This window comes from Mustelus asterias, chromosome 5 (genome assembly GCF_964213995.1).
Source record: "Mustelus asterias chromosome 5, sMusAst1.hap1.1, whole genome shotgun sequence".
Classification (NCBI taxonomy): domain Eukaryota; kingdom Metazoa; phylum Chordata; class Chondrichthyes; order Carcharhiniformes; family Triakidae; genus Mustelus; species Mustelus asterias.
Window position 1 is genome coordinate 4,815,025 of NC_135805.1, and position 26,262 is coordinate 4,841,286.

General features: G+C 46.0%; 1 protein-coding gene across 2 annotated transcripts in view; it reads right to left on the bottom strand.

Moving 5' to 3' along the window:
* Positions 1-3,681: 3,681 nt before the first annotated feature.
* ppp2r5d (protein phosphatase 2, regulatory subunit B', delta) overlaps positions 3,682-26,262 on the bottom strand; it is a 209,781-nt gene continuing 187,200 nt past the window's right edge. For both annotated transcript variants that reach the window (XM_078212139.1, XM_078212140.1), the window contains 3 exons: positions 16,909-16,981; positions 12,644-12,760; positions 3,682-7,246 (listed from right to left, as the gene is read on the bottom strand). In XM_078212139.1, the coding sequence (XP_078068265.1) occupies positions 7,109-7,246; positions 12,644-12,760; positions 16,909-16,981 (328 nt within the window). In that variant the 3' untranslated portion in view covers positions 3,682-7,108. The remainder of the gene's footprint in view (positions 7,247-12,643; positions 12,761-16,908; positions 16,982-26,262) is intronic.

A 26,262-nucleotide genomic window follows, 5' to 3' on the forward strand; every position in this document is an offset into this window, starting at 1 on the left:
CTACAGAGTGTGGTTCCATGTCAAGTTTGAGCTTAATCATTCAAGACAGCTACAGGAGCTTCTGGTCCACAAATGATGTATATTGGCAGCTTAACAAGGTATTACTTAAATAATCTTTCTTTCCGATGTGTGCGCTGCTCCAGAACAGAAAGCAAGGTAGATGGCTCGCAGGCTTCCACCAACACTTGTCTAGAAGTTACTTTTAGGGTAGTATGATGGTGAGGAGGGGGTAAATTCCCTCATCCAAGGACCAGGGAAGCAATTTTCCTCTGCCCATTAACATTCTGGGTTCTCAAGGTCATTTACCTGATGCTATTCTTAGCTACACCACACTAACAGGATGGTGGTCATTTCATTGCTGATTGGCCAATGCCACTACAGTATGTGGGGCAGATGGTTCTGATGCAGCAACACAACTACAGAATGGGTTAGACAAAATATTCTGCCAGGCAGACAAAAATACTTTTGAACAATTCAAATGAAGTGCCTGACTGAACCAAGGTATAGAAAACAACACAGCAAATTAAAATCTAGATATTTCTCAAACTGAACTCAAAGGTGGGGTAACAGGTAAACACAGGTGATAAAGTGATCAACATTTTGAACAAAATCTTGGGTAGAGTGTGGGGACAAAAATATATAAAATTAGGGATTGTTATGAATGGGCAATAAATGCTGGCATAACCAGTGACGCCCACAGCCTGTGAATTAATATAAACATTTGGGATAAGGGCATTGGTCCTGAAATAGAAGAGTAGGACTCTTGTCCCCACCCTCAACATATAGGATTAAGATCAAGAAACGAATGATCCTAATCCTTCCCTGCACTAAATGTCTTAGTGGAAACTAAGTAGGGACAAAGTTGCCTAAAGGCCTGAATCCAGCAGGTATTATGGTCCAGTGCACCCACAGCTAGCAAATCCCATCAACAGCACTGTACAATTGGATCTAAAATGACCCAGCCCAAGTCTGGAAAGATTAAGAAATAGTTGGAATGAGCAAATGTCATGCATTACCACAGGCTTTACACTTGTATTGGGTAGAGACTGAGGCAAGAGGAGTTTTTCTTTTACAACCTTCAGTGATACAACAGTATACAGTACATGAATATGTGCAACATTGAATACATCCCTGAACAAGCTTGAATCTTAAAATTGTTTTAAAATTACAGTCCTAGTAAGGATTCATTGATATTGTGTATGCGCCAAGAAATATCTGATCATAACATATTGCTGGGTTTTCCATTGTACTTAAACAAGCCAAGCATAAAATTACATTAAGGTGGAGTGAGACTGACAACCTCTAGTTATTGCCACTCCCTTTCTATGACTGGACTGAGAGGCTGACAAACAGTTCCTCTCCTATTTCACTAAAAATCAAAGTTTCTAGGAAAGGGCTGGAATATTTGTCAGTTCCCATTGAAAAGCAATGCCAGAAACTCTAGTGCAGGCACTATTTTATACCACAGAGTACTGAGTTCATGGAGAGGGCAGGTTAGGTTTCTTACAGGCCAAGTTCATTGTTTTTTTTTTCAAAAGTGCACTTGCACAGAAAGAGCCCTGCTGTTATCCCACTTGGGGGAGTTTCAAAACATCGATCCAATTCAAAAAATCTGTTCTGTGGTGGTTTCTGAACCATTTTGTGATGAGGACAGCTTTGCTGCCCCAATTACTTTGTTCACTTCCCTCCAGGGGTGTAAGTACTGGAGTATAATGCCTGCCTTGCGGGTGCTTCAAGGACCCCCTCAAAGCCTCTTTGAAAAAGTGCAACATCTCCACGGAATTCCTGGCCCAAGACTGCACAAAGTGGTTGCACCACCACAAGAGCAAGCTGAACCAAGCGTCAACAGCAAAGGAGCATGTGCCACCCTGGGCATCCCACTCCAGTGGAACCCCCTTGGAGACAATTCTTCCTGTATTCCTCAACCACCATCTACCCCACCTGTAACAGAGACTGTAGATCTCTTTGAACTCCTGAGTCACCTGAGAACTTTAGTGTGGAAGTAGGTCATCTTCAACTCCGAGGGTCTGCCTAAGATGATAATGCTATGTACCACTGTAGATTCTTCAGTGTGGGTTTCCCTTGGGGTAGTATCGCATGCCCAGTACAATGTTCCATCAGCAGCTCAGAATTACTGTAACTAGGCACACCTCTCACCTTGCCCAGTTAGCTTTCTAAGCAGAACAAAAAGCTCTTTAAAGCAATGGTTACAAGGTCACTCCTATATTTAAAACTCATTTCCTGTTAATTTTACATCTGAATTCAAGCAATCTGGTCCAGCGACTTTGTCCAGTGTGAACCACTTCACAGCTCCTGGATAAATGTTCAAAAAAAGATTTCATAATTTTAACTTCCCTAAAAATTGTCTGAAGACTGCTTGTTGCTGAATTCCTATCAGTCTATTCTGGAGGGACAAGAGATAATCATACGCGGCTGTTTTGATTAGTACAGATTTACCAGGGAGCAGTAGAGTGAGTTTTGTAAATGATCTTGTTTCAGATTTATCTGGGACCGGGGAAGTTCAACTTTGGGATTCGTTACACCCTAGAAACTGGTCAACGCTTGAAACACATTCCAATAAATAGGACTTCAAGAAAATAAGAGGTGATATAATTGGAATACGTGACTGAAAATTCTGAGCATTTAGGGAAAAGGGTTCCATCAGATTTATTCCAGACACTATCATGATACCTCAAACTCTTGCATCAGTTAATTAGGAGTCATTCCTCTTTTAAATAACAAAAAATGATTTGATTTTTGACAAAATAAATTGCTTCATTTCCAAACCCCTCTTCTGCATGAGCAGCAGAAACCTCAAATGTCTCTACACTGGATTGCTGGATGATAGCAAGGATAGGCTGGTATACCCAATACACAAATATGCTATACAGCAATTATCTACAGGGCAGACTGGAGAGCAGTCAATAAGAAAAATTACACCATCAGACTGAAGGATAACTTTTACCCTGGGTCAGTAAAGCATGACCACAGGATAATCTATACCCCCAGGCCAGTAAAGCTTCACTATGAGGCTGCAAGGGGACTTCTACCCTAGCTTCCCAAGGATCAGTACAGTTACTGTTACCTATCTTCTGCACTAACTAGAGGGCTACAATTTCAAAATGTTGTTGGTACCAGATCTTAAGAATAGTCACGTATTCAGTCACGTATTGCAAATGAAGCAATGGGCTAGGCTCTTCTACCTGGATGGTGAAAGCTGGGTCTCCTGGTTAGGAAGAGGCTGGAGAATTCCAGAAACACTAATGGGATGCTCAATCTGCACACATTACTCCAGCTGTGACCTAACCCAACATCTTGCATAAATTCAGCATCATTTCCTTTTACATTCAGATCTCAAAAGCCAGAATTTAATTTGCCTTTTTGCCCACTTATAAAGATTACTATCTAATTTTGCTACCCTATGTAATCTCATGATTTAGGCTGTATTTTTGTTCAATAACTTTTATACAAATTTAAACTTCATGTTTTTCTGTACCCGTCACTTGTCTGTCTGCTCACTCTGCTTGCTGCATTCTTGTCCACTATTTATTAGGCCCTTTTGGGAGATAATTCTTCCTATATTCAGAGTCAAATCATTTTCACAAGAATGTTAAACAGAGGCCCTGTCACAGATCCTGAGATTACCTACATCATTCCATTTCCCTTCTTTTGATGCTTTTTGTCTCCCATGTGGATTTCGCCTTGAACACCTTGTATTTATATCACTGCCTAATCAATTTCCAAATCATTTATAACTGACCAAATATTCCAATTCATTTCCTATTCCAATCATGTGAATAAATAACTCATCTTCTTACAGTGGTGTTAAGACTGAAGTTTCTTGTTCTTCTTAGAGGTCTGGAATCTCCAACATCGATCTCAATAAACAGACAGGACGTCAGTTTAATATCAAATCAAAATGACAGCAACGCTGATGGTGCATTACTGTTCTGACATTAAGCTGCTAACAAATCCTTCCCCCCCCGCCAAATGGGCCAACAATGTAACATCTACCTCTATTCTGCTCAAGCATATTCTGAAACCACAACCTTCTGACTCTGAAAAAGCATTAGCCACAATGCCAGGCAGCCACCAATGTTCAGTGGTTGCCTGGGCAGTGTAGATTCTTATATCCAACATACACAACGGATGTTGGGATCAAAATGGAGAAACTTTGGCACAGCAATATTGTTTGTGGATTTGATGTGCTATTTTATGGATGCTGAATAGCGTATGGATGGCCTGACTGGGGCAGTTATTCACTCAAAGTAAAGAATGGAGTCCATCACCACTTTGGTATCACATCTATTGGTGCATTGAGTCCTTAATTTAAAATACATATTTTCAGTGTTACAATAAAGAATGTATTAATTTTATTGGGCTCGAATGTTCTACCTGATGGGAAACCATCACTAGTTTGTACCGTAGGCTCAGACTTACAGAAAAGGAATGAAAGAGAAAAAGTGTATGACAGCTGATCTCAATGAGCAGGGTAGGGATGGGAAGAAACCAGAAAAGGTTGCCACTACTGCCTGCCATCAGCCAACCCCTGCCATGTTGACAGTCTAGTCACACCTCATGACACTCTCAGAAAGCAAGTGAACAGAACCTTGGTGTCAAGATGGGAGGGAAAGTGTGTGGGGGACTAGATGGAAACTGGCTCTAATCATAGACTCCATCTCCACCCCAACACAAATACACACTTCATTTTATTGGCTCCACATGAATAAAACATTGGCGGTCCCAATCCTACACACCATTGCACAAATGGCCGTTATTCCCATTATCTGTGGAAGATCAGATCCTCGAGTTGGCTGAGGAAGACAATCCCCCACTCTGGCAGTCTGAATTTTTCACCAGTGCCCAGGGATTCTGCAACAGTGAGGTTAGTGCTACAGCCTCTGCTACAGTCTGGCATCAATATGGTGTTACTTAATGAAACAGTCTTTATCACTCCACTCAATACTTTAACATGATTCTGTTAAGAGAAAAAGTCACATAATACTAAGTGCTTTATTTCTGGGAAAGGAACCTGGCAACTCACTCAGGCTGGAGGAAGCTGGCAAGACGGCTCACATCTGCAATGTCCCAGGGTACAATCCTCATCATTGATTGTTTGTTAAAACATAAAATTAAATAAAAACCCATGAACCCACTTTTTGTAAGTGTTGCCATAGGAATCGGCTGGCGCTTTGACAGTATAGCACTTCAAAGCAGGAAGTGAAATATTGGTGCTGCATTTCAAGGATGATCATTGCCACGCACTGAAGTATTTCAATGTTATATTCATATATCCATCATTCATTGAATGTTACATAGCTGTTGATTGCACAAGGGTAAAAAATAAACAGCAGGATAAGCCACAAATTACGAGTAATGGAATTAATTGTACGCCAGTGTCACCCTAACTATGGAACTTCACCCTGTTCAGACAGACGAGCTGTATTGACTGGTATGGTGTTGAGATGTACAGACTGGTTTCAATTCCCTCCTGGATTAGTAATGGGTATATCAGCCATGCTTCTCCCGCTTGCTATCCCGGAAGGTGCTGCGGTGGACAGGGGCAGACTGCGGTGCATCCTATGGTCAACGGCCTGACTGCACTAAATGGCTGCTTTTGCACTTGGCCAGGGACAAGAGGATAGCAGACACATGTAGAATCAAATCACAGCATTAGGCAAACCTTTTGGGAAAGAAAGGGTGAGCTGAGAGAAGCATAACAGAAAACAAAAGGAGCACTGGCCACTTCCAGATACTCAAAACCAGCTCTACAAATCCACATTTCAACCTTTACATTGATTTGTATGAAGCAAACCAACTCTCAACAGGCAATGGACAACTCAGTCCATCAGGTCACCGAGGCTAGGCAGTGCAGGTCAGCCCGAGACTAGACACGGTCACTGGGACAGTGCAGGTCAGCCCGAGACTAGACACGGTCACTGGGACAGTGCAGGTCAGCCCGAGACTAGACACGGTCACTGGGACAGTGCAGGTCAGCCCGAGACTAGACACGGTCACTGGGACAGTGCAGGTCAGCCCGAGACTAGACACGGTCACTGGGACAGTGCAGGTCAGCCCGAGACTAGACACGGTCACTGGGACAGTGCAGGTCAGCCCGAGACTAGACACGGTCACTGGGACAGTGCAGGTCAGCCCGAGACTAGACACGGTCACTGGGACAGTGCCGGTCAGCCCGAGACTAGACACGGTCACTGGGACAGTGCAGGTCAGCCCGAGACTAGACACGGTCACTGGGACAGTGCCGGTCAGCCCGAGACTAGACACGGTCACTGGGACAGTGCAGGTCAGCCCGAGACTAGACACGGTCACTGGGACAGTGCAGGTCAGCCCGAGACTAGACACGGTCACTGGGACAGTGCAGGTCAGCCCGAGACTAGAAAAGGTCACTGGGACAGTGCAGGTCAGCCCGAGACTAGACACGGTCACTGGGACAGTGCAGGTCAGCCCGAGACTAGACACGGTCACTGGGACAGTGCAGGTCAGCCCGAGACTAGACACGGTCACTGGGACAGTGCAGGTCAGCCCGAGACTAGACACGGTCACTGGGACAGTGCAGGTCAGCCCGAGACGAGACACGGTCACTGGGACAGTGCAGGTCAGCCCGAGACGAGACACGGTCACTGGGACAGTGCAGGTCAGCCCGAGACGAGACACGGTCACTGGGACAGTGCAGGTCAGCCCGAGACTAGACACGGTCACTGGGACAGTGCAGGTCAGCCCGAGACGAGACACGGTCACTGGGACAGTGCAGGTCAGCCCGAGACGAGACAGCTACAAGGTCAATGCCGTCCCCTTCATCGCTAGGTAGTTGCAGCTGTTTGCTTTCCCCCGTCTTTGGGTATGTTTGCTTTCCATTCGTCCACTATACTTTTCTTCCACCTGCTGAGAAGCATAATCCAATCCAAAGGACAGACAGAAACAGACCGAGGGTGGAGGGGTAGGGCGAGAAACAACAGCAAAGGGGAAAATTAAAATAAGCAGATTACAAAAGAATGAATGCAGCTTTACATAAACACTGATCAACAGTTCATTCTATGCTTTACACTGACAGAAGGCGCCTCTTCTAACATCCTGGGTTCGGAGCCCGTCAGAGAGCCTCCTGGTTTGAGCTGAGATACTCTTCTGGCCGCTTGTGTGCTTCAAGGGCCTTTATAGTGTACACATCCTGAGGCAGGTCTGACTTCCGGCGTAGTAAAGCCTTCTCCTTCTTTATCTCCTTCTTCACCTGGAGAAACAGGAGTTTACAGTGAGAATTAATCATGGGGCCCGCCGCCCAGGGGCGCGCCGGGGCCCGCCGCCCAGGGGCGCGGAGGAGCACAGGAGGACCACGGCATCGCTGCTAAACATGATGGGACAAAGAACAGTACAGGAACATATCAGAGGTAGGTTCTTTACGCAGAGAGTGGTTGGGGTGTGGAATGGACTGCCTGCAGTGATAGTGGAGTCAGACACCTTAGGAACATTTAAGCGGTTATTGGATAGGCACATGGAGCACACCAGGATGATAGGGAGAGGGATAGCTTGATCTTGGTTTCAGATAAAGCTCGGCACAACATTGTGGGCCGAAGGGCCTGTTCTGTGCTGTACTGTTCTATGTTCTATAAACAGTCCCTTCGCCCCACCAAGTCTGTGCCAGCAGAGATGCCTCTCTTAATACTTTCTTGCCTCTGCATGGTCCATATCCCTCTATTCCCTGCCGATCCATGTATTGATCCAGATGCCTCGAACATTGGAAGCAGATTCTGCTTCCACCACCTCCTCCGGCAGCACATTCCAGGCATTCACCACCTTCTGTGTGAAAAACTTGCCCCTTACATCTCTTTTAAACTTTCCCCCTCTCACTGTTAACCTGTGCCCTGAGTAAAGACTCTGACTATCCAGTCACAATCTTGTAAACCTCTTTCAGGTCCCCTCCCCGCCTCCTCCTCTGACACGCCAATGAAAACAATCTAAGTTTGTTCAACCTTTCTAATCAAAAGGAAAAAAAGAGGCATACATGAGGTCCAGGCAGCTAAAAACAGATGGAGCACTGGAGGAATACAGAGAAAGTAGGAAAGAACTCAAACAGGGAGTTAGAAGGGCAAAAAGGGGTCACGAAATGTCCTTGGCAGACAGGATTAAGGAGAATCCCAAGGCATTTTATACATACGTTAGGAACAAGAGGGCCGTCAGAGAAAGAGTTGGACCTCTGAAGAACAAAGGAGGGGAATTATGCCTCGAATCCAAGGAAGTAGGTGAGATCCTAAATGAATACTTTGCATCAGTATTCACAAAGGAGAGGGACACGTTGATTGGTAGCGTCTCAGAGGGATGTGTAGACCTGTTAGAACAAATCTCAATTACAAGGGAGGAAGTGTTAGGTGTTTTAGGAAGCATTAAGGTAGACAAATCCCCAGGGCCAGATGGCATCTGTCCTAGATTATTGAGAGAGACAAGAGATGTAATTGCTGGGCCTCTAACACAAATCTTTGTTTCTTCATTGGACACAGGTGAGGTCCCAGAGGATTGGAGGATAGCGAATGTGGTACCGTTATTTATGAAGGGCAGCAAGGATAACCCAGGTAATTATAGGCCAGTGAGCTTGACGTCCATGGTAGGGAAATTGTTGGAGAAGATTCTTAGAGATAGGATCTATACACATTTAGAACTGAATAGTCTCATTAGCGATAGACAGCATGGTTTTGTACGAGGGAGGTCATGCCTCACAAATTTGGTTGAGTTTTTTTGAGGAGGTGACAAAAACGATTGACGAGGGAAGGGCCATGGATGGCGTCCATATGGATTTTAGTAAAGCGTTTGACAAGGTCCCTCATGGCAGACTGGTGCAAAAGGTTAAATCTCATGGGATCAAAGGTGAACTAGCTAGATGGGTACAGAACTGGCTTGGCCATAGAAGACAGAGGGTAGCAGTGGAGGAGTCTTTTTCTGATTGGAGGTCTGTGACTAGTGGTGTTCCGCAGGGCTCTGTACTGGGACCTCTGCTGTTTGATATATATAAGTGATTTGGAGGAAGATGTAGCTGGTCTGATTAGTAAGTTTGCGGACGACACAAAGATTGCTGGAGCTGCGGATCGTGATGAACATTGTCAGAGAATACAGCAGGATATAGATAGGCTGGAACATTGAGCGGTGAAATGGCAGATGGAATTTAATCCAGATAAATGCTAAGTGATGCATTTTGGTAGATCTAATGCAGGGGGGAGCTATACAATAAATGGCAGGACCATCAGGAGTATAGACACACAGAGGGATCTGGGTGTACAAATCCACAGATCCTTAAAGGTGGCAGCACAGGTGGAAAAGGTGGTGAAGAAGGCATATGGCATGCTTGCCTTTATTGGACGGGACATAGAGTATGAAAGTTGGCATATGATGTTGCAGTTACATAGAACGTTGGTTAGGCCACATTTGGAATACTGTGTCCAGTTCTGGTCACCACACTACCAGAAGGATGTGGAGGCTTTGGAGAGAGTGCAGAGAAGGTTTACCAGGATGTTGCCTGGTATGGAAGGTATTAGCTATGAGGAGAGATTGAGTAAACTAGGGTTGTTCTCCCTGGAAAGATGGAGGTTGAGGGGCGACCTAATAGAAGTTTATAAAATTATGAAGGGCATAGATAGGGTGAACAGTTGGAAGCTTTTTCCCAGGTCAGAAAGGACAAACACAAGGGGTCACAAGTTCAAGGTAAGGGGGGCAAGGTTCAATACAGATATGCGGGGGACGTATTTTACACAGGGTGGTGGGGGCCTGGAATGCACTGCCAAGCAAGGAGGTTGAGGCAGACACGCTGGGATCGTTTAAGACTTATCTAGATAACCACATGAACAGACTGGGAATAGAGGGATACAAACAAATGGTCTAGTTAGGAACACATGATCGGTGCGGGCTTGGAGGGCCGAAGGGCCTGTTCCTGTGCTGTATTGTTCTTTGTTTCTTCATAATCCATATCCTCCAAACCAGGCAACATCTCTTCTGCACCCTTTCCAATGCATCAACATACTTCCGATAGTGTGGCGACCAGAATTGTACACAATATTCCAAATGCAGCCTAACCAAAGTCTTATACAGCTGCAACATGATTTTCCAATTCCTATACTCAACGCCCCGACCGATGAAAGGCCAGCATGCCACACGCCTTCTCGACCACTTGAGTTGCCACCTTCAGGGAACTGTGGATCTGCACGCCTAGATTCCTCTGTATGATAATATTTCTAAGGGCTCTACCATTTACTGTATACTTTCCTTCCTTCCAAATCGCATCACCTTTGTCCGGGTTAAATTCCATCTGCCATCTTTTGGTCCAGGTCTCCAGCTGATTTATATCCTGTTATGTCCTCGGACAATCCTCCTCACTATTCACTATTCCCCCAATTTTTGTATGATCTGCAAGTTTGCTAATCAGACTACCTACATTTTCCTCCAAATCATTTATATATGTGACAAAGAACAGAGGCCCCAGCACTGATCCTTGTGGAACACCGCTTGTCACAGACCTCCAGTTAGAAAAGTACCCTTCCACTGCTACTCTCTGATTTCTATGCCCAAGCCACTTCTGTATCCATCTTCCCAGCTCTCCTCGGATCCCACATGACTTCACCTTCTGTATCAGCCTGCCATGAGGAACATTATCGAAGGCTTTACTAAAGTCCATGTATACAACAATCACTGCCTTGTCTTGGTTAATTTTTTTGTCACTTCTCAAAGAACTCAATCAAGTTTGTTAGACGTGACCTCCCTTTCACAAAACCATGTTGCCTATCGCAAATAAGTGTACTCACTTCCAGATGCGAGAGTACACACTGTCCTTAAAGAATCTTCTCCAATAATTTCCCCACCACTGATGGAAGACTGACAGGCTTATAATTTCCCAGATTGTCTCTTTTGCCCTTCTTAAACAGAGGAACAATGTTAGCTACTCTCCAATCCTCTGGTACCTCGCCCGTGGCTAAAGAGGATACAAAGATTTTGGCTAAGGCCTCAGCAACTTCTTCCCTCACCTCCCTCGGTATTCTAGGATAGACCCTATCTGGCCCTGGGACTTGTCCACCTTATGGTTTTTCAAAACCTCCAATACCTCCTCCCCATTTCTCTCACCATGTCCTAGAATGCCAGCATCCTCCGTTCTACACTCACCATCCACCACATCCTTCTCTTTTGTGAATACTGATGCAAAGTATTAAGGACCTCACCCACCTCATTTGGCTCCACACACAAATTCCCTCCACTGTCCTTGAGTGGACCTAGCCTTTCCTTAGCTACCCTCTTCCTCCTTACATATGCATAAAAAACCTTGGGATTCTCCTTAATCCTGCCTGCCAAGGACATTTCAAGGCCCTTTTTGCCCTCCTAAGTCCCTGTTTAAGCTCTTTCCTGCTACCTTTGTATTCCTCAAGAGCCTCATCTGTTTTCAATTTCCTGAAATTTATCTATGCCTCCTTCTTCACGAAGCTCACAATCTCTCTTTGTCCCCAGATCTTGCCATCTTTATCCTTCATTTTTACAGGAACATACTTGTCCAGAATTGTTAACATTTGACTTTTAAAAGACTCCCACATATCGGGTGTGGGCTTACCCCCAAACAGCACCCCCAGTTTACATTCCCTAACTCCTGCCTATTATTGTCATAGTTAGGATTTCCCCTAGATTAGTACTTTCACTCTGAGACTTTTATCCTTTTCTACAAGTATCGTGAAACTCAGAATTGTGATCACTGTTCCCACTGAGACATCAATCACCTGTCTGGGTGCATTTCCAGAACCAGGTCGAAGATAGCCCCTTCCAGAGTTATTCAATCCACGTAGTGCCTCAAGCAGCACTCTTGGACACACTGAACAAACTCTGCCTTGTCCAAGCCCCTGGCATTAAAGAAATCCCAGTCTACGTTGGGAAAGTTAAAATCGCCCATCACAGCATCCCTTTTGTTTTTACATCTTCCCATAATCTGCTGACATATCAGTTCCTCCACTTCACAAGTCTTCAGTAGTATTGCATCCTGTTCTGATGACAGACATACATAAGAACATAAGAAATAGGAGCAGGAGTAGGCCATCTAGCCCCTCGAGCCTGCCCCGCCATTCAATAAGATCATGGCTGATCTGACGTGGATCAGTACCACTTACCCGCCTGATCCCCATAACCCTTAATTCCCTTACCGATCAGGAATCCATCCATCCGCGCTTTAAACATATTCAGCGAGGTAGCCTCCACCACCTCAGCGGGCAGAGAATTCCAGAGATTCACCACCCTCTGGGAGAAGAAGTTCCTCCTCAACTCTTAAACCGACCCCCCTTTATTTTGAGGCTGTGTCCTCTAGTTTTAACTTCCTTACTAAGTGGAAAGAATCTCTCCGCCTCCACCCTATCCAGCCCCCGCATTATCTTATAAGTCTCCATAAGATCCCCCCTCATCCTTCTAAACTCCGTTGGTTGAATCCTCACCAGGCGTCAGTAACCTAAGTTGTGTGTAATTCCCTTCCCCACCATGCCTGGAGGATAGCAACCAACCAATGTAGCAGAGACAAGGGATCAAATGCTATGGAGTTGTGTATGGTAAGTGAGGCAGCCAGGAATGTAACCTTGCAGTATTATGTTACTCTGTTAGACTGTACAAACTGGGACATTACCTGAACAGCCTCAGTTTCCACAGCCTTCTTCAGCAGCTGGATATCCTCAGTAGTGGGAGTCTCTGTTTCCATGGAGAACACGGGACTGATAGCTGAGCGCTCAATGTATGCAGTGGACTGAAAAAGATTCAAACAGAAATTTAAAATTGAGGGCCAGGATCAGGGTCTCACACTTACCTAAAACAGCAGCAGGCATGTTTGGGTACCCTTGAATTTGAAAATAACTGGGGAAAAATTTGAGGAAAACCGTGAGGTGATTGGCCAATGAGTATTTCAGCTAGGTTTTCCTTTTTTCAAAAGTTAGAGACGAGAGGAATGGAGCAGCTAACGGGGCTTTTATTTTTAAAAAAGGTTTATTTTAAAAAGTTATGTAATATTAGTAAAGGTTTATGAATAGTAGTATTAACTACTTAATCAATACTGTCACCTACAGCTTCAGAGTATGCAGGGAAACAGGGGATGGATGATCACCAGAGTGTGAAAAAGGAACGGGAGGATAACATAGAATATTACAGCGCAGTACAGGCCCTTCGGCCCTCGATGTTGCGCCGACCAGTGGTACCAATCTAAAGCCCCTCTAACCTACACTATTCCAATATCATATGTTTATCCAATAACCATTTAAATGCTCTTAATGTTGAGGAGTCCACTACTGCTGCAGGCAGGGCATTCCACGCCCTTACTACTCTGAGTAAAGAACCTACCTCTAACATCTGTCCTATATCTCTCACCCCTCAATTTAAAGCTATGTCCCCTCGTGCTAGCCATCACCATCCGAGGAAAAAGGCTCTCACTATCCACCCTATCTAATCCTCTGATCATCTTGTATACCTCTATTAAGTCACCTCTTAACCTTCTTCTCTCTGACGAAAACAACTTCAAGTCCCTCAGCCTTTCCTCATACGATTTTCCCACCATACCAGGCAACATCCTGGTAAATCTCCTCTGCACCCTTTCCAACACTTCCACATCTTTCCCATAATGCGGCGACCAGAACTGTACGCAATACTCCAAATGCGGCCGCACCAGAGTTTTGTACAGTTGCAGCATGACCTCCTGGCTCCAAAACTCAATCCCTCTACCAATAAAAGCTAACACACCGTACGCCTTCTTAACAACCCTATCAACCTGGGTGCCAACTTTCAGGGATCTATGCACATGGACACCCAGATCCCCCTGTTCATCCACACTACCAAGTATCTTACCATTAGCCCAGTAGTCTGTATTCCTGTTACTCCTTCCAAAGTGAATCACCTCTCACTTTTCCGCATTAAACTCCATTTGCCACCTCTCAGCCCAGCTCTGCAGCTTATCTATGTCCCTCTGTAACCTGCCACTTCCCTCCGCACTGTCTACAACTCCACAGACTTTAGTGTCATCCGCAAATTTACTAATCCATCCTTCCACGCCCTCATCCAGGTTATTAATAAAAATGACAAACAGCAGTGGCCCTAAAACAGATCCTTGCGGTACACCACTAGTAACTGAACTCCAGGATGAATATTTCCCATCAACCACCACCCTTTGTTTTCTTACAGCGAGCCAATTCCTGATCCAAACCACTAAATCACGCTCGATCCCATGTCTCTGTATTTTCTGCAATAGCCTACCGTGGGGAACCTTATCAAACGCTTTACTGAAATCCATATACACCACATCAACTGCTTTACCCATATCCACCTCTTTGGTCACCTTCTCAAAGAACTCAATAAGGTTTGTGAGGCACGACCTACCCTTCACAAAACCGTGCTGACTATCCCTAATCAAATTATTCCTTTCTAGATGATTATAAATCCTATCTCTTATAATCCTTTCCCTTTGCAGACATTCAGCGTCCTCTGCACACTTCGCTCTTCCACCCATCTTAGTGTCATCTGCGAATTTTGACACACTACACTTGGTCCCCAACTCCAAATCATCCATGTAAATCGTTAACAATTGCGATCCCTGAGGCACACCACTAGTCACGGATTGCCAGAGGAGTTTGGGGGGGGGGGGGGGGGGGGGGGGAGGGAAGAGAGGAGTGGGGGGGAAAGGAAGAGAGGAGTGGGGGGGGGAAGGAAGAGAGGAGTGGGGGGGGAAGGAAGAGAGGCGTGGGGGGGGAAGGAAGAGAGGAGTGGGGGGGGAAGGAAGAGAGGAGTGGGGGGGGAAGGAAGAGAGGAGTGGGGGGGGGAAGGAAGAGAGGAGTGGGGGGGGAAGGAAGAGAGGAGTGGGGGGGAAGGAAGAGAGGAGTGGGGGGGAAGGAAGAGAGGAGTGGGGGGGAAGGAAGAGAGGAGTGGGGGGGAAGGAAGAGAGGAGTGGGGGGGAAGGAAGAGAGGAGTGGGGGGGAAGGAAGAGAGGAGTGGGGGGGAAGGAAGAGAGGAGTGGGGGGGAAGGAAGAGAGGAGTGGGGGGGAAGGAAGAGAGGAGTGGGGGGGAAGGAAGAGAGGAGTGGGGGGGAAGGAAGAGAGGAGTGGGGGGGAAGGAAGAGAGGAGTGGGGGGGAAGGAAGAGAGGAGTGGGGGGGAAGGAAGAGAGGAGTGGGGGGGAAGGAAGAGAGGAGTGGGGGGGAAGGAAGAGAGGAGTGGGGGGGAAGGAAGAGAGGAGTGGGGGGGAAGGAAGAGAGGAGTGGGGGGGAAGGAAGAGAGGAGTGGGGGGGAAGGAAGAGAGGAGTGGGGGGGAAGGAAGAGAGGAGTGGGGGGGAAGGAAGAGAGGAGTGGGGGGGAAGGAAGAGAGGAGTGGGGGGGAAGGAAGAGAGGAGTGGGGGGGAAGGAAGAGAGGAGTGGGGGGGAAGGAAGAGAGGAGTGGGGGGGGGAAGGAAGAGAGGAGTGGGGGGGGAAGGAAGAGAGGAGTGGGGGGGGGAAGGAAGAGAGGAGTGGGGGGGGGAAGGAAGAGAGGAGTGGGGGGGGGAAGGAAGAGAGGAGTGGGGGGGGGAAGGAAGAGAGGAGTGGGGGGGGGGAAGGAAGAGAGGAGTGGGGGGGGGAAGGAAGACAGGAGTGGGGGGGGGGAAGGAAGAGAGGAGTGGGGGGGGGAAGGAAGAGAGGAGTGGGGGGGGGGAAGGAAGAGAGGAGTGGGGGGGGAAGGAAGAGAGGAGTGGGGGGGAAGGAAGAGAGGAGTGGGGGGGAAGGAAGAGAGGAGTGGGGGGGAAGGAAGAGAGGAGTGGGGGGAAGGAAGAGAGGAGTGGGGGGGAAGGAAGAGAGGAGTGGGGGGGAAGGAAGAGAGGAGTGGGGGGGAAGGAAGAGAGGAGTGGGGGGGAAGGAAGAGAGGAGTGGGGGGGAAGGAAGAGAGGAGTGGGGGGGAAGGAAGAGAGGAGTGGGGGGGAAGGAAGAGAGGAGTGGGGGGGAAGGAAGAGAGGAGTGGGGGGGAAGGAAGAGAGGAGTGGGGGGGAAGGAAGAGAGGAGTGGGGGGGAAGGAAGAGAGGAGTGGGGGGGAAGGAAGAGAGGAGTGGGGGGGAAGGAAGAGAGGAGTGGGGGGGAAGGAAGAGAGGAGTGGGGGGGAAGGAAGAGAGGAGTGGGGGGAAGGAAGAGAGGAGTGGGGGGGAAGGAAGAGAGGAGTGGGGGGGAAGGAAGAGAGGAGTGGGGGGGGAAGGAAGAGAGGAGTGGGGGGGGAAGGAAGAGAGGAGTGGGGGGGGGAAGGAAGAGAGGAGTGGGGGGGGGAAGGAAGAGAGGAGTGGGGGGGGGAAGGAAGAGAGGAGTGGGGGGGGGAAGGAAGAGAGGAGTGGGGGGGGGAAGGAAGAGAGGAGTGGGGGGGGGGAAGGAAGAGAGGAGTGGGGGGGGGAAGGAAGAGAGGAGTGGGGGGGGGAAGGAAGAGAGGAGTGGGGGGGGGGGAAGGAAGAGAGGAGTGGGGGGGGGGAAGGAAGAGAGGAGTGGGGGGGGGGGAAGGAAGAGAGGAGTGGGGGGGGGGAAGGAAGAGAGGAGTGGGGGGGGGAAGGAAGAGAGGAGTGGGGGGGGGGAAGGAAGAGAGGAGTGGGGGGGGGGAAGGAAGAGAGGAGTGGGGGGGGGGAAGGAAGAGAGGAGTGGGGGGGGGAAGGAAGAGAGGAGTGGGGGGGAAGGAAGAGAGGAGTGGGGGGGGAAGGAAGAGAGGAGTGGGGGGGGGAAGGAAGAGAGGAGTGGGGGGGGAGGGAAGAGAGAGGAGTGGGGGGGAGGGAAGAGAGAGGAGTGGGGGGGAGGGAAGAGAGAGGAGTGGGGGGTAGGGGGGAAAGAGAGTGAGCTGTGGGAGTAGGGGGGCAAGCGAAGGAGCTGTGGGGGTAGGGAGAAGAGATTGAGGGGTGGGTTAATGACACTGATACCTGTGGATTATGGTGAGCCAGGTCCTCAATCTTTTGCCAGGTCTCCTCACGCTCTTTAAGTTTGAATTTCTCCCTGAAATACAAAAACAAACATTTGTTTGCCTTGCAACTGTTCGGAGGATTTCTTCTTGGGAAAAATGACGGGCAGGTGACAGAAGGGTTAGTGAGGGATCACTTTGGGACCAGTGACCATAATGCAAATTAGTTTTAAGATTCGATTTATTATTGTCACATGTATTAATATTTTGATAAGTATTGTTTCTTGCGCTATACAGACAAAACATACCATTCATAGAGACAGAAAGGAGAGAGTGCAGAATGTAGTGCTACAGTCATAGCTAAAGTGTAGAGAAAGATCAACTTAATGTGAAGTGGGTCCATTCAAAAGGCTGATGGCAGCAGGGAAGAAGGTGTTCTTGAGTTAGTTGGTACGTGACCTCAGACTTTTGTATCTTTTCCCGACAGAAGGTGGTGGAAAAGAGAATGTCCAGGGTGCCTGGGGTTGCTTTGCTGAGGCAGCGGGAAGTGTAGACAGAGTCAATGGATGGGAGGCTGGTTTGCAGGATGGATTGGGCTACATTCATGATCTTTGTAGTCAAAAAGGAGGAAGCATATGACATGCATCGGCAGCTGGAATCAAATGGATCCCTTGCAGAGTATAGAGGTTGTCGGAGTAGAATTGAGAGAGAAATCAGGAGGGCAAAAAGGGGACATGAGATTGCTTTGGCAGACAAGGCAAAGGAAAATCCAGAGCTTCTACAACTACATAAAGGGCAAAAGAGTAACTAGGGAGAGAGTAGAGCCCCTTAAGGATCAACAAGGTCATCTATGTGCAGATCCACAAAAGATGGGTGAGATCCTAAATGAATATTTCTCATCAGTATTCACCGTTGAGAAAGGCATGGATATTAAGAAACTTGAGGAAATAAATAGTGATGTCATGAGGAGTGAATTTTACAAAGGAGTTGGTGCTGGAAGTCTTAAAGTGCATCAAAGTAGATAAATTCCCCAGGACCTGATGAACTGTGTCCCAGGATGTTGTGGGAGGCTCGGGAGGAAATTGCGGGTCCCCAGCAGAGATATTTGAATCATCGATAGTCGTGGGCGAGGTGCCTAAAGATTGGAGGGTGGCAAATGTCGTATCTTTGTTTAAAGAGGGCTGCAGGGAAAAGCCTAGGAACTGCAGACCGGTGAGCCTAATGTCTGTCGTGGGTAAGTTGTTAGAAGGTATTCTGAGAGACAGGATCTACAGACATTTAGAGGCAAGAACTGATTAGGGACAGTCAACATGGCTTTGTTAGTGGAAAATCACGTCTCATGAATTTGATTGAGTTTTTTGAAGGGGTAACCAAGAAGGCAGATGAAGGCAGTGCAGTTGGCATTGTCTACATGGACTTTAGCAAGGCCTTTGATAAGGTACCGCATGGTAGGTTGTCACATAAGGTTAAAAATCGGAATCTAGGGTGAGGTAGCCAATTGGATACAAAATTGGCTTGATGACAGAAGACAGAGGGTGATTGTTTAAACTGGAGGCCTGTGACCAGTGGTGTGCCTGAGATCAGTGCTGGGTCCACTGTTATTTGTTATTTACATTAATGACTTGGATGAGAATTTAGGAGGCATGGTTAGTAAGTTTGCAGATGACACCAAGATTAATGGCATAGTGGACAGTGAGGAAGGTTATCTAGGATTGCAACAGGATCTTGATCAATTGGGCCAGTGGAACGAAGAATGGCAGATGGAGTTTAATTTTGATAAATGTGAGGTGAAGCATTCTGGTAGATCAAATTGGGCAGGACCTATTCAGTTAATGGTATGGTGGTGGTGAGAGTTATGGAACAAAGAGATCTAGGGATACAGGTTCATAGCTCCTTGCAAGTGGAGTCACAGGTGGACAGAGTGGTGAAGAAGGCATTCAGCATGCTTGGTTTCATTGGTCAGAACATTGAATACAGGAGTTGGGATGTCTTGTTGAAGTTGTACAAGATATTGATAAGGCCACACTTGGAACACTGTGTGCAGTTCTGATCACCATCCCGTGCGTGAAAGGGATTTTATCCATTTGACCTTGGTGTTTAGATGACTCTGGTGGTTTCAAAAAAGCTCTATACTGTGATTATAGTAGGCAGTTGGTACAGATATATATTTGTTGGGTCGTTATGTTTCAGCAGAACGTTTAAAATTTCAGTTTTATTCTACAGGCAGTTGGCGTTTCTGAAAAACATTTAGCTCAAGGTTGTAAAAGCAAGTTACTCATTTCAGCCAGGAATGCGTTACTTTGATAGAGCTAAAGGACTTTAGTTTACACAAGATTCCGTGGGAAGTTATTGACAGGGTCACATAATAATGTGGTTAATGGTCAGAGCTGGGTCTAAGAATGAAGCTTTTGTGGTTTAGAGTTGGAGTTTCAGCTGGAAATTGTTTGAAGACAGAGGCTTCTGCAACCTACTCTGAAACACAATCTGAAAGCTTCAAGATTGTTAACACATTTTATAGCAAATATCCCTGGGTTATCTAACTGTATTTATTTGAAAGTGGTTTTGATCTATGCATGAATGAGGATTATTCAGAACTGGGGCAGATATGAGCAAAAAGTAAAGTTGCTTCCTTTTATTTTTAAATATTGTTTACCTGTTAATGGTTAAGCTGCTTTTTGTTATATTTGAACAGTTATTAACTAGTTTGTTTCACCATCAAAGATCTCTACCCAGTAGAATCATTCCTGGAAAGAAATATCCTATCCTCACATTTATGCCAGAAAGGAAAAAAATGTTGAGGTCTGGTCTGGCTTCCTAATGTAACGTGGTGTTCTGCTCTGGGACCTTAACAGTACCTCTTAATGACCAGCATATTTTCAGATCTCTCAGGGTCTCTTAAGACCTCGTCCTTTACTCTCTACATTTAAAAAAGGAGGTAGGTGTTGCTGGCTAGAGCAGCATTTATTGCCCATCCCTAGTTGCCCTTGAGAAGGTGGTAGTGAGCTGCTTTCTTGAACTGCTGCAGTCCCTAAGGTTTAGGTACATCCACAGTGCTGTTGAGAGTGTTCCAGAATTGTGACCCAGCGACAGTAAAGGAACAGTGATATATTTCCAAGTCAGGACGGTGAGTGACTTGGAGGGGAACATCCAGGTGGTATCTGCTGCTCTTGTACTTCTAGATGTTAGTGGTTTGGAAAGGTTTGGAAAGCGTTGCTTCAGGTAGCTTGGTGAGTCCCTGCAGTGTATCTTGTAGGTGGTACACATGGCTGCCATTGTTCATCGGTGGAGGGATTGAATATTTGTGGAAGGGGTAGCAATCAAGCTGGCTGCTGGTCTTGGATGGTGTCAAGCCGCGAGTATTGTTGGAGTTGCATCCATCCAAGCAAGTGGAGAGTATTCCATCACACTCCTGATTTGTAACTTGTAAATAGTTGTCAGGCTTTGGGGAATCGGGTGGTGAGTTACTCGTTGCAGGATTCGTAGCCCTTGACCTGCTCTGGCAGACACAGTATTTATATGACTTGTGTCTTGCGTGTTAGCCTTAGAGCAAAATTAGCCTATTTGGATCAGATTCTGATATAATCCTCAACTCCACTTCCCCGCCTTATCCCCGTAACCCTTGATTCTCTGACTGATTAAAAACCTGTCAATCTCAGTTTTGAACGTATTTAATGACCCAGCCTCCACGACTCTCTGCGGTAAAGAATTCCAAATTGATACCCTCAGAGAATCATAGAATCCTACAGTGTAAAAGGAGGCCATACAGTCCATCGAGTCTGCACCGACCACAATCCCACCCAATCCCTATTCTCATAACCCCATACATTTACCCTAGCTAGTCCCCTGACACTAGGAGGCAATTTAACATGGCCAATCCACCTAACCGGCACATCTTTGGGCTGTGGGAGAAAACCCATGTAGACATGGGAATGTGCAAACTCCACACAGACAATGACCCAAGAGAAGGAATTCCTCCTCATCTCTGTCATAAAGGGGCAGACCTTATTTAGAGATTATGCCCTTTGGTCCTAGACTGTCCCACAAGAGGAAACATCCTCGGCATCTACCCTGTCAAACCCCCTGAGAATCCTACATGCTCAATGTCACCCCTCATTCTTCTAAACGCCAATGAGTCCAGACCCAACCTACTTAACCTCTCATAATAACTTTTTTAAAAAGTTTATTCGTGTCACAAGTAGGCTTACATTAGCACTGCAATTAAATTACTGTGAAAATCTCCTAGTTGCCACACTCTGGTGTCTGTTCAAGTATACTGAAGGAGAATTTAACACGGCCAATCCATCTAACCAGCACGTCTTTTTGACTGTGGGAGGAAACCTATGCAGACGTGGGGAGAACGTGCAGATTCTGCACAGTGACCCAAACTGGGAATCGAACCTGGGTCCTAGTGCTGTGAGGCAGCAGTGCTAACCACTGTGCCACCATGCTGCCCTACCCGGGATCAACCTGGTGAACCTCCTCTAAGCTGCCTCCAATGTCAGCGTACCTTTCCTTAGACTGTTCACAGTCTTGAGTTATTGGAAATCTGCCTTCATGACTTGTGACCTTAGGTTGTTCTACCAGGAACTGAAGGTTGCTCATTCTTATTCTGGGAGGTGACATCATTTTTGTTGAACCAGTCCTGGTAATGCATGAACCCAATAGTCTGGACGTAGAAGCCTTGTACAGCTGACTTTGATTTCACTCTTCTGAAATTGAATGGATATGAAAATTTCCAGATTGGGCATGGGCTGCCCCTGCAATTCCTCTCTTCAGTATTTAGGTTTGAGACATTGATCTTTTTCCCCTTGGACCTTCGGGCCCTGTGACGTCTTAGTGGTCAGTGAATGTTCATCATTATTTGAACAAGTTGGTCTGTCCATCAGACACTTGTTCTCCTCATGGGTCAAATGGTACAGATATCACTTAGATCTTTGTCTTGAAGAATGGTTACAATCCAGGAGATGCCTGTGCATTCTGGTGGAAAGCTGTTTGTTATAATGAGACTGTCAGTAGCAGGACATCATTGTATTGGCTTTTCCCACCAGTTCTACTCCAGACATTAAGAGTTATGGCCAAACCTGGCATTAAAGTCTACCAGAAGTATGATCTGTTCTTCCTTTGGGATAGCAAAGAGGATTTCATGAAGGCATAACATATTAATTGGTGCCACAATTGGGAGCAAAAGAGCTGATAACAATGGTATATTGATTATGGCTGAGCTGTGGGTGAAATGTCATCAGTCCTTCATTTATACAATTGGGGAATTCTGAGTGCATCCAAGATTTCATTCCAGATCCCTCTGTGGATTGTCCTCTTAACCTGCTGGAGATTTTTGAGAGATCTGATGCTCTCGAGTGAAGTGGTTGGGAGCTCCTTGTTCCTGGTAGGACCATCTGTGGCAGCACAGTCCAAGAAGTCCTCAAAGCAAAAACAGTTGAAGGAAGACAGAGTCTCACTGGCTGAAAAGGCAGACGAAGGTTGCAGCAGCAAGGTGGCTCAACATATCCCTGAAAATGGACAATCCACCCATCATGGTCTGGGACAATGACGTCATTCCAGATCCCACATTAAACAAAGTCCGTGCAGACTCCTGCCTGGATCCAATATACAAAGTTCTCTGGCAGTGATGAATTGGCAACTAGGACAAGGCTGTGAATCTGGGAATACCTAATCAAGAATCTTTACAGAAGCAACATTGGACACCACAGTTGGAACAAAGGATACTCTCTGCTCACCCTGACTAGGGAAGGGGCTAGGAAACATGTCCCAAAAAAAAAGGCTTTCCCTGCATGGGATAACCATCTTTGTGGTCAAAGAAAAAATTAAATTTTACATACGAGTTCGGAACAGACCTTTTGAACCCTCAAACCTGCTCTGCCTTTTCATTAGATAATGGCTTATCTGGTTGTGGCCTCAACTCTACTTCCACATCCACCTCCTAAAACCTTCTCGACTCCCTTGACCCATTTCTCACTTCCTGATGGCTAACCAATCTTCTATTCCTTGCTAACATGTCAAACCATGAACTCTCTCTCAAAACCATGCTGAACCTGCCCATTACAATAAGATTTTCTAGGTGCTCTGCTATAAACTCCTTAACAATAGTATTTTCCTTATGACAGATGTTAGGCTGACTGGACTATAGTTTCCTGCTTTCTGTCTCCCTCCTTTCTTGAATAGAGTTAGTTAGTTTTGCTATTTTCCAATCTGATGGGACTTTTCCAGAATCTAGGACATTGTTGGAAAATTACATCCATCATCTCAGCAGCCAGGTTTTTTTGAAAGATCCTAGGATGCAGATCATCAGGACTTGGGGACATGCCAGCCTTAACTTTTAATACTTCTCTCAGTACCCCCTTTCCCTGGTGATTATAATTATTTAAGTTCCTCCCTTCATTTCACCTCTTGATTTACAAATATTTCTGTGATGTTATTCGGGACTTCTACAGTAAAGACAGACACAAAGTAGTTGGCCACAGATGGTACATCCTTCTCACAGAATCTTTCTCACTGGAATATAGCTTTGCAAGAGTTATGAAATATCCCATTAAACGTCTACCACTGTATATCTACTGTCCTACCCTTTAACCTAATTTCCCAGTTCACTTTAGTCAGCTGTGTCCTCATGCCCTTGTAACTGCCTTTATTTAAGTTTAAAACACTAGTCTCAGAGTCACCCTTCTCACCCTCAAACTGAATGTAAAATTCAAATTGTGTTATGATCACTGCTACCTAGAAGCTCCTTTACTGTCTCATTGCACATTACCAGGTCTGGTTGGCTCTAGAACATGTTGATCTAAGAAACTGTCCTGAATGTACTATGAACTGATGTTTCAGACTACCTGCTAATCTAATTCATCCAATTGATGTGATTATTGCAGAACGTTTCCTACAAGCTCCCATTATTTCTTCCTGCATACTCTGTCCTACAGTGTAGCTACTGTCTGGAAGCCTATAAAATATTCCCACCAATCTCTATCCAAATTTTCAACCTGGAATGTTAGAACACTCAGATAATCTCAAGAGTAACTGTCTGGAAAAATATCTACAATCACATTAATCGGAGTTATCCAGACTCTTACCCCCGCCATCTACACATTCAACGCTGAGTAGTACACTTTAGAAATGACGTGAAGGCTTTGGTTTAAAATAAATGTGGCTCTCCTTTAGAGTAGAGACGATCAAGAGGAAATTTGAAAGGAGGCGTTTCAAATAATGAACAGTTTTGATAGAGTAAATAAAGATAACAGTTTGTAATGGCTGAAGGACTGATTAGGAGTAGGCTCAAATTTATGATGAACGTCTGAGTATCGTGGAATTGTATTCGTTGGAGTTTAGGAGGTTGAGGGGAGATCTGATAGAAACTTACAAGATAGTGAACGGCTTAGATAGGATGGACGTAGGGAAGTTGTTTCCATTAACAGGGGAGACTAGGACGCGGGGGCACAGCCTTAGAATAAAAGGGAGTCACTTTAGAACAGAGATGAGGAGAAATTTCTTCAGCCAGAGAGTGGTGGGTCTGTGGAATTCATTGCCACAGAGGGCTGTGGAGGCCGAGACGTTGAGCGTCTTCAAGACAGAAATTGATAAATTCTTGATTTCTCGAGGAATTAAGGGCTATGGGGAGAGAGCGGGTAAATGGAGTTGAAATCAACCATGATTGAATGGTGGAGTGGACTCGATGGGCCGAATGGCCTTACTTCCGCTCCTATGTCTTATGGTCTTAAGAGAAAATGTCAATGCAATGGGTTAGGATTTGAGATCCACAGCTTGCTAAGGGTGATGGATACAAAGTCAAAGGGAAAATAGACAAAGATTTGAAGGAGAATAATTGCACTCAGGGACCCATTGGATTGCTTCACAAAAGAGACTTGATGGGCTGAGTGACCCCTTTCGGCGAAGTACTGTTCTGTGATTACGCGTGCTGACCAATCTGTATGAAGGAACCCTCTTAACATCACCCCATTAACCAAATCCTACTCTCAATTTCATTTGTATTAATTTGCTCGATTTACCTCACCAATACCGTTTCATATCTTACATTCCTCAACAGATCACTTCACAGGTATCAACGTTCAAAGGGAAAATGTTAAACTTTTGTCAATCTTTCCACATAACTCAGACTTTTGACATTTTGCCAACTCTCTACATGGTATCCACGTGATCTATGAGGCTCATCATATACTTACTGTGACCATGTCATTCTTTTGACTGCAGTCAAGTATTCACATCTGCTTTGTTGATTGCCGCTTTTAAAGAAAAAAAATGTCACAAGCTGTACCAGCATTTATTGCCAATCCCTAATTGCCCTTGAGAAAGTGGTGGCATTGCATGGTTTGCAGACCGTGTGATGTAGGTTCACCCACTGTGCTGTTAGGTAGGGAGTTCCACGACTTTGACCCAGCAATAGTGAAAGAAAAGGAATATATTTCTAAGTCAGGATGGTGTGCAGTTTGGAGGGGAATTTGCAGGTGTTGGTGTTCCCATGCATCTGCTGTCCTTGTCCTCCTGGATGGGAGAGTTTGTGGGTTTGGAGGGTGCTGTTTAAGGAGCCTTGGCGAGTTGCTGCAGTACATCTTATAAATGATACACACTGCTGCCACTGTGTTGGTAATGGAAGGAGTGAATGTTGAAGGTGGTAAATAGGTTCCAATCAGCGGGCTGCTTTGTCCTGGATGGTGTCAAGCTTTGAGTGTTGTTGGAGCTGCACACATCCAGGCAGGGGAGAGTATTCCATCACACTCCTGACTGGCGCCTTGTAGATAGAACATAGAACATTACAGCACAGAACAGGCCCTTTGGCCCACGATGTTGTGCCGACCTTCATCTGAAACCAAGATCAAGCTATCCCACTCCCTACCATCCTGGTGTGCTCCATGTGCCTATCCAATAACCGCTTAATAGAACATAGATGTTGGACAGGCTTTCGAAAGTCAGGGAGTGAGATATTCTCTGCAGAATTCCCAGCCTCAGACCTGCGCTTGTAACCATAGTTCCCATTGATTGCAGGTTTAATAGTGCTCCTTGATGTCAGACTTCATTAAATGCTGCTTTCATGTCACTTTCACCTCACTTCCTGTATCCATTCACATTGGGACCAAGGTCATAATGAGGTCAGAAGCTGAGTGGCCCCGGCACACCCAAACTCTCAATGCTTTGCAATGTTCAGACATGTTAAGTGCTTGTGCCCCAACAAGGTCCTTGTCTCTCTCGGTGTGTCATCCTTAGCTAGCTCAATACAATTCGTGTTCTTCCTTCTCCTGTGGAGCATCTTATACCTTCAACTTCCCATTTCCCCAGTTCTGATGAAGGATTCATATCTGAAACAATTAACTTCTCTTCACAGATGCTGTCTGATGTGCAAACTGCTTCC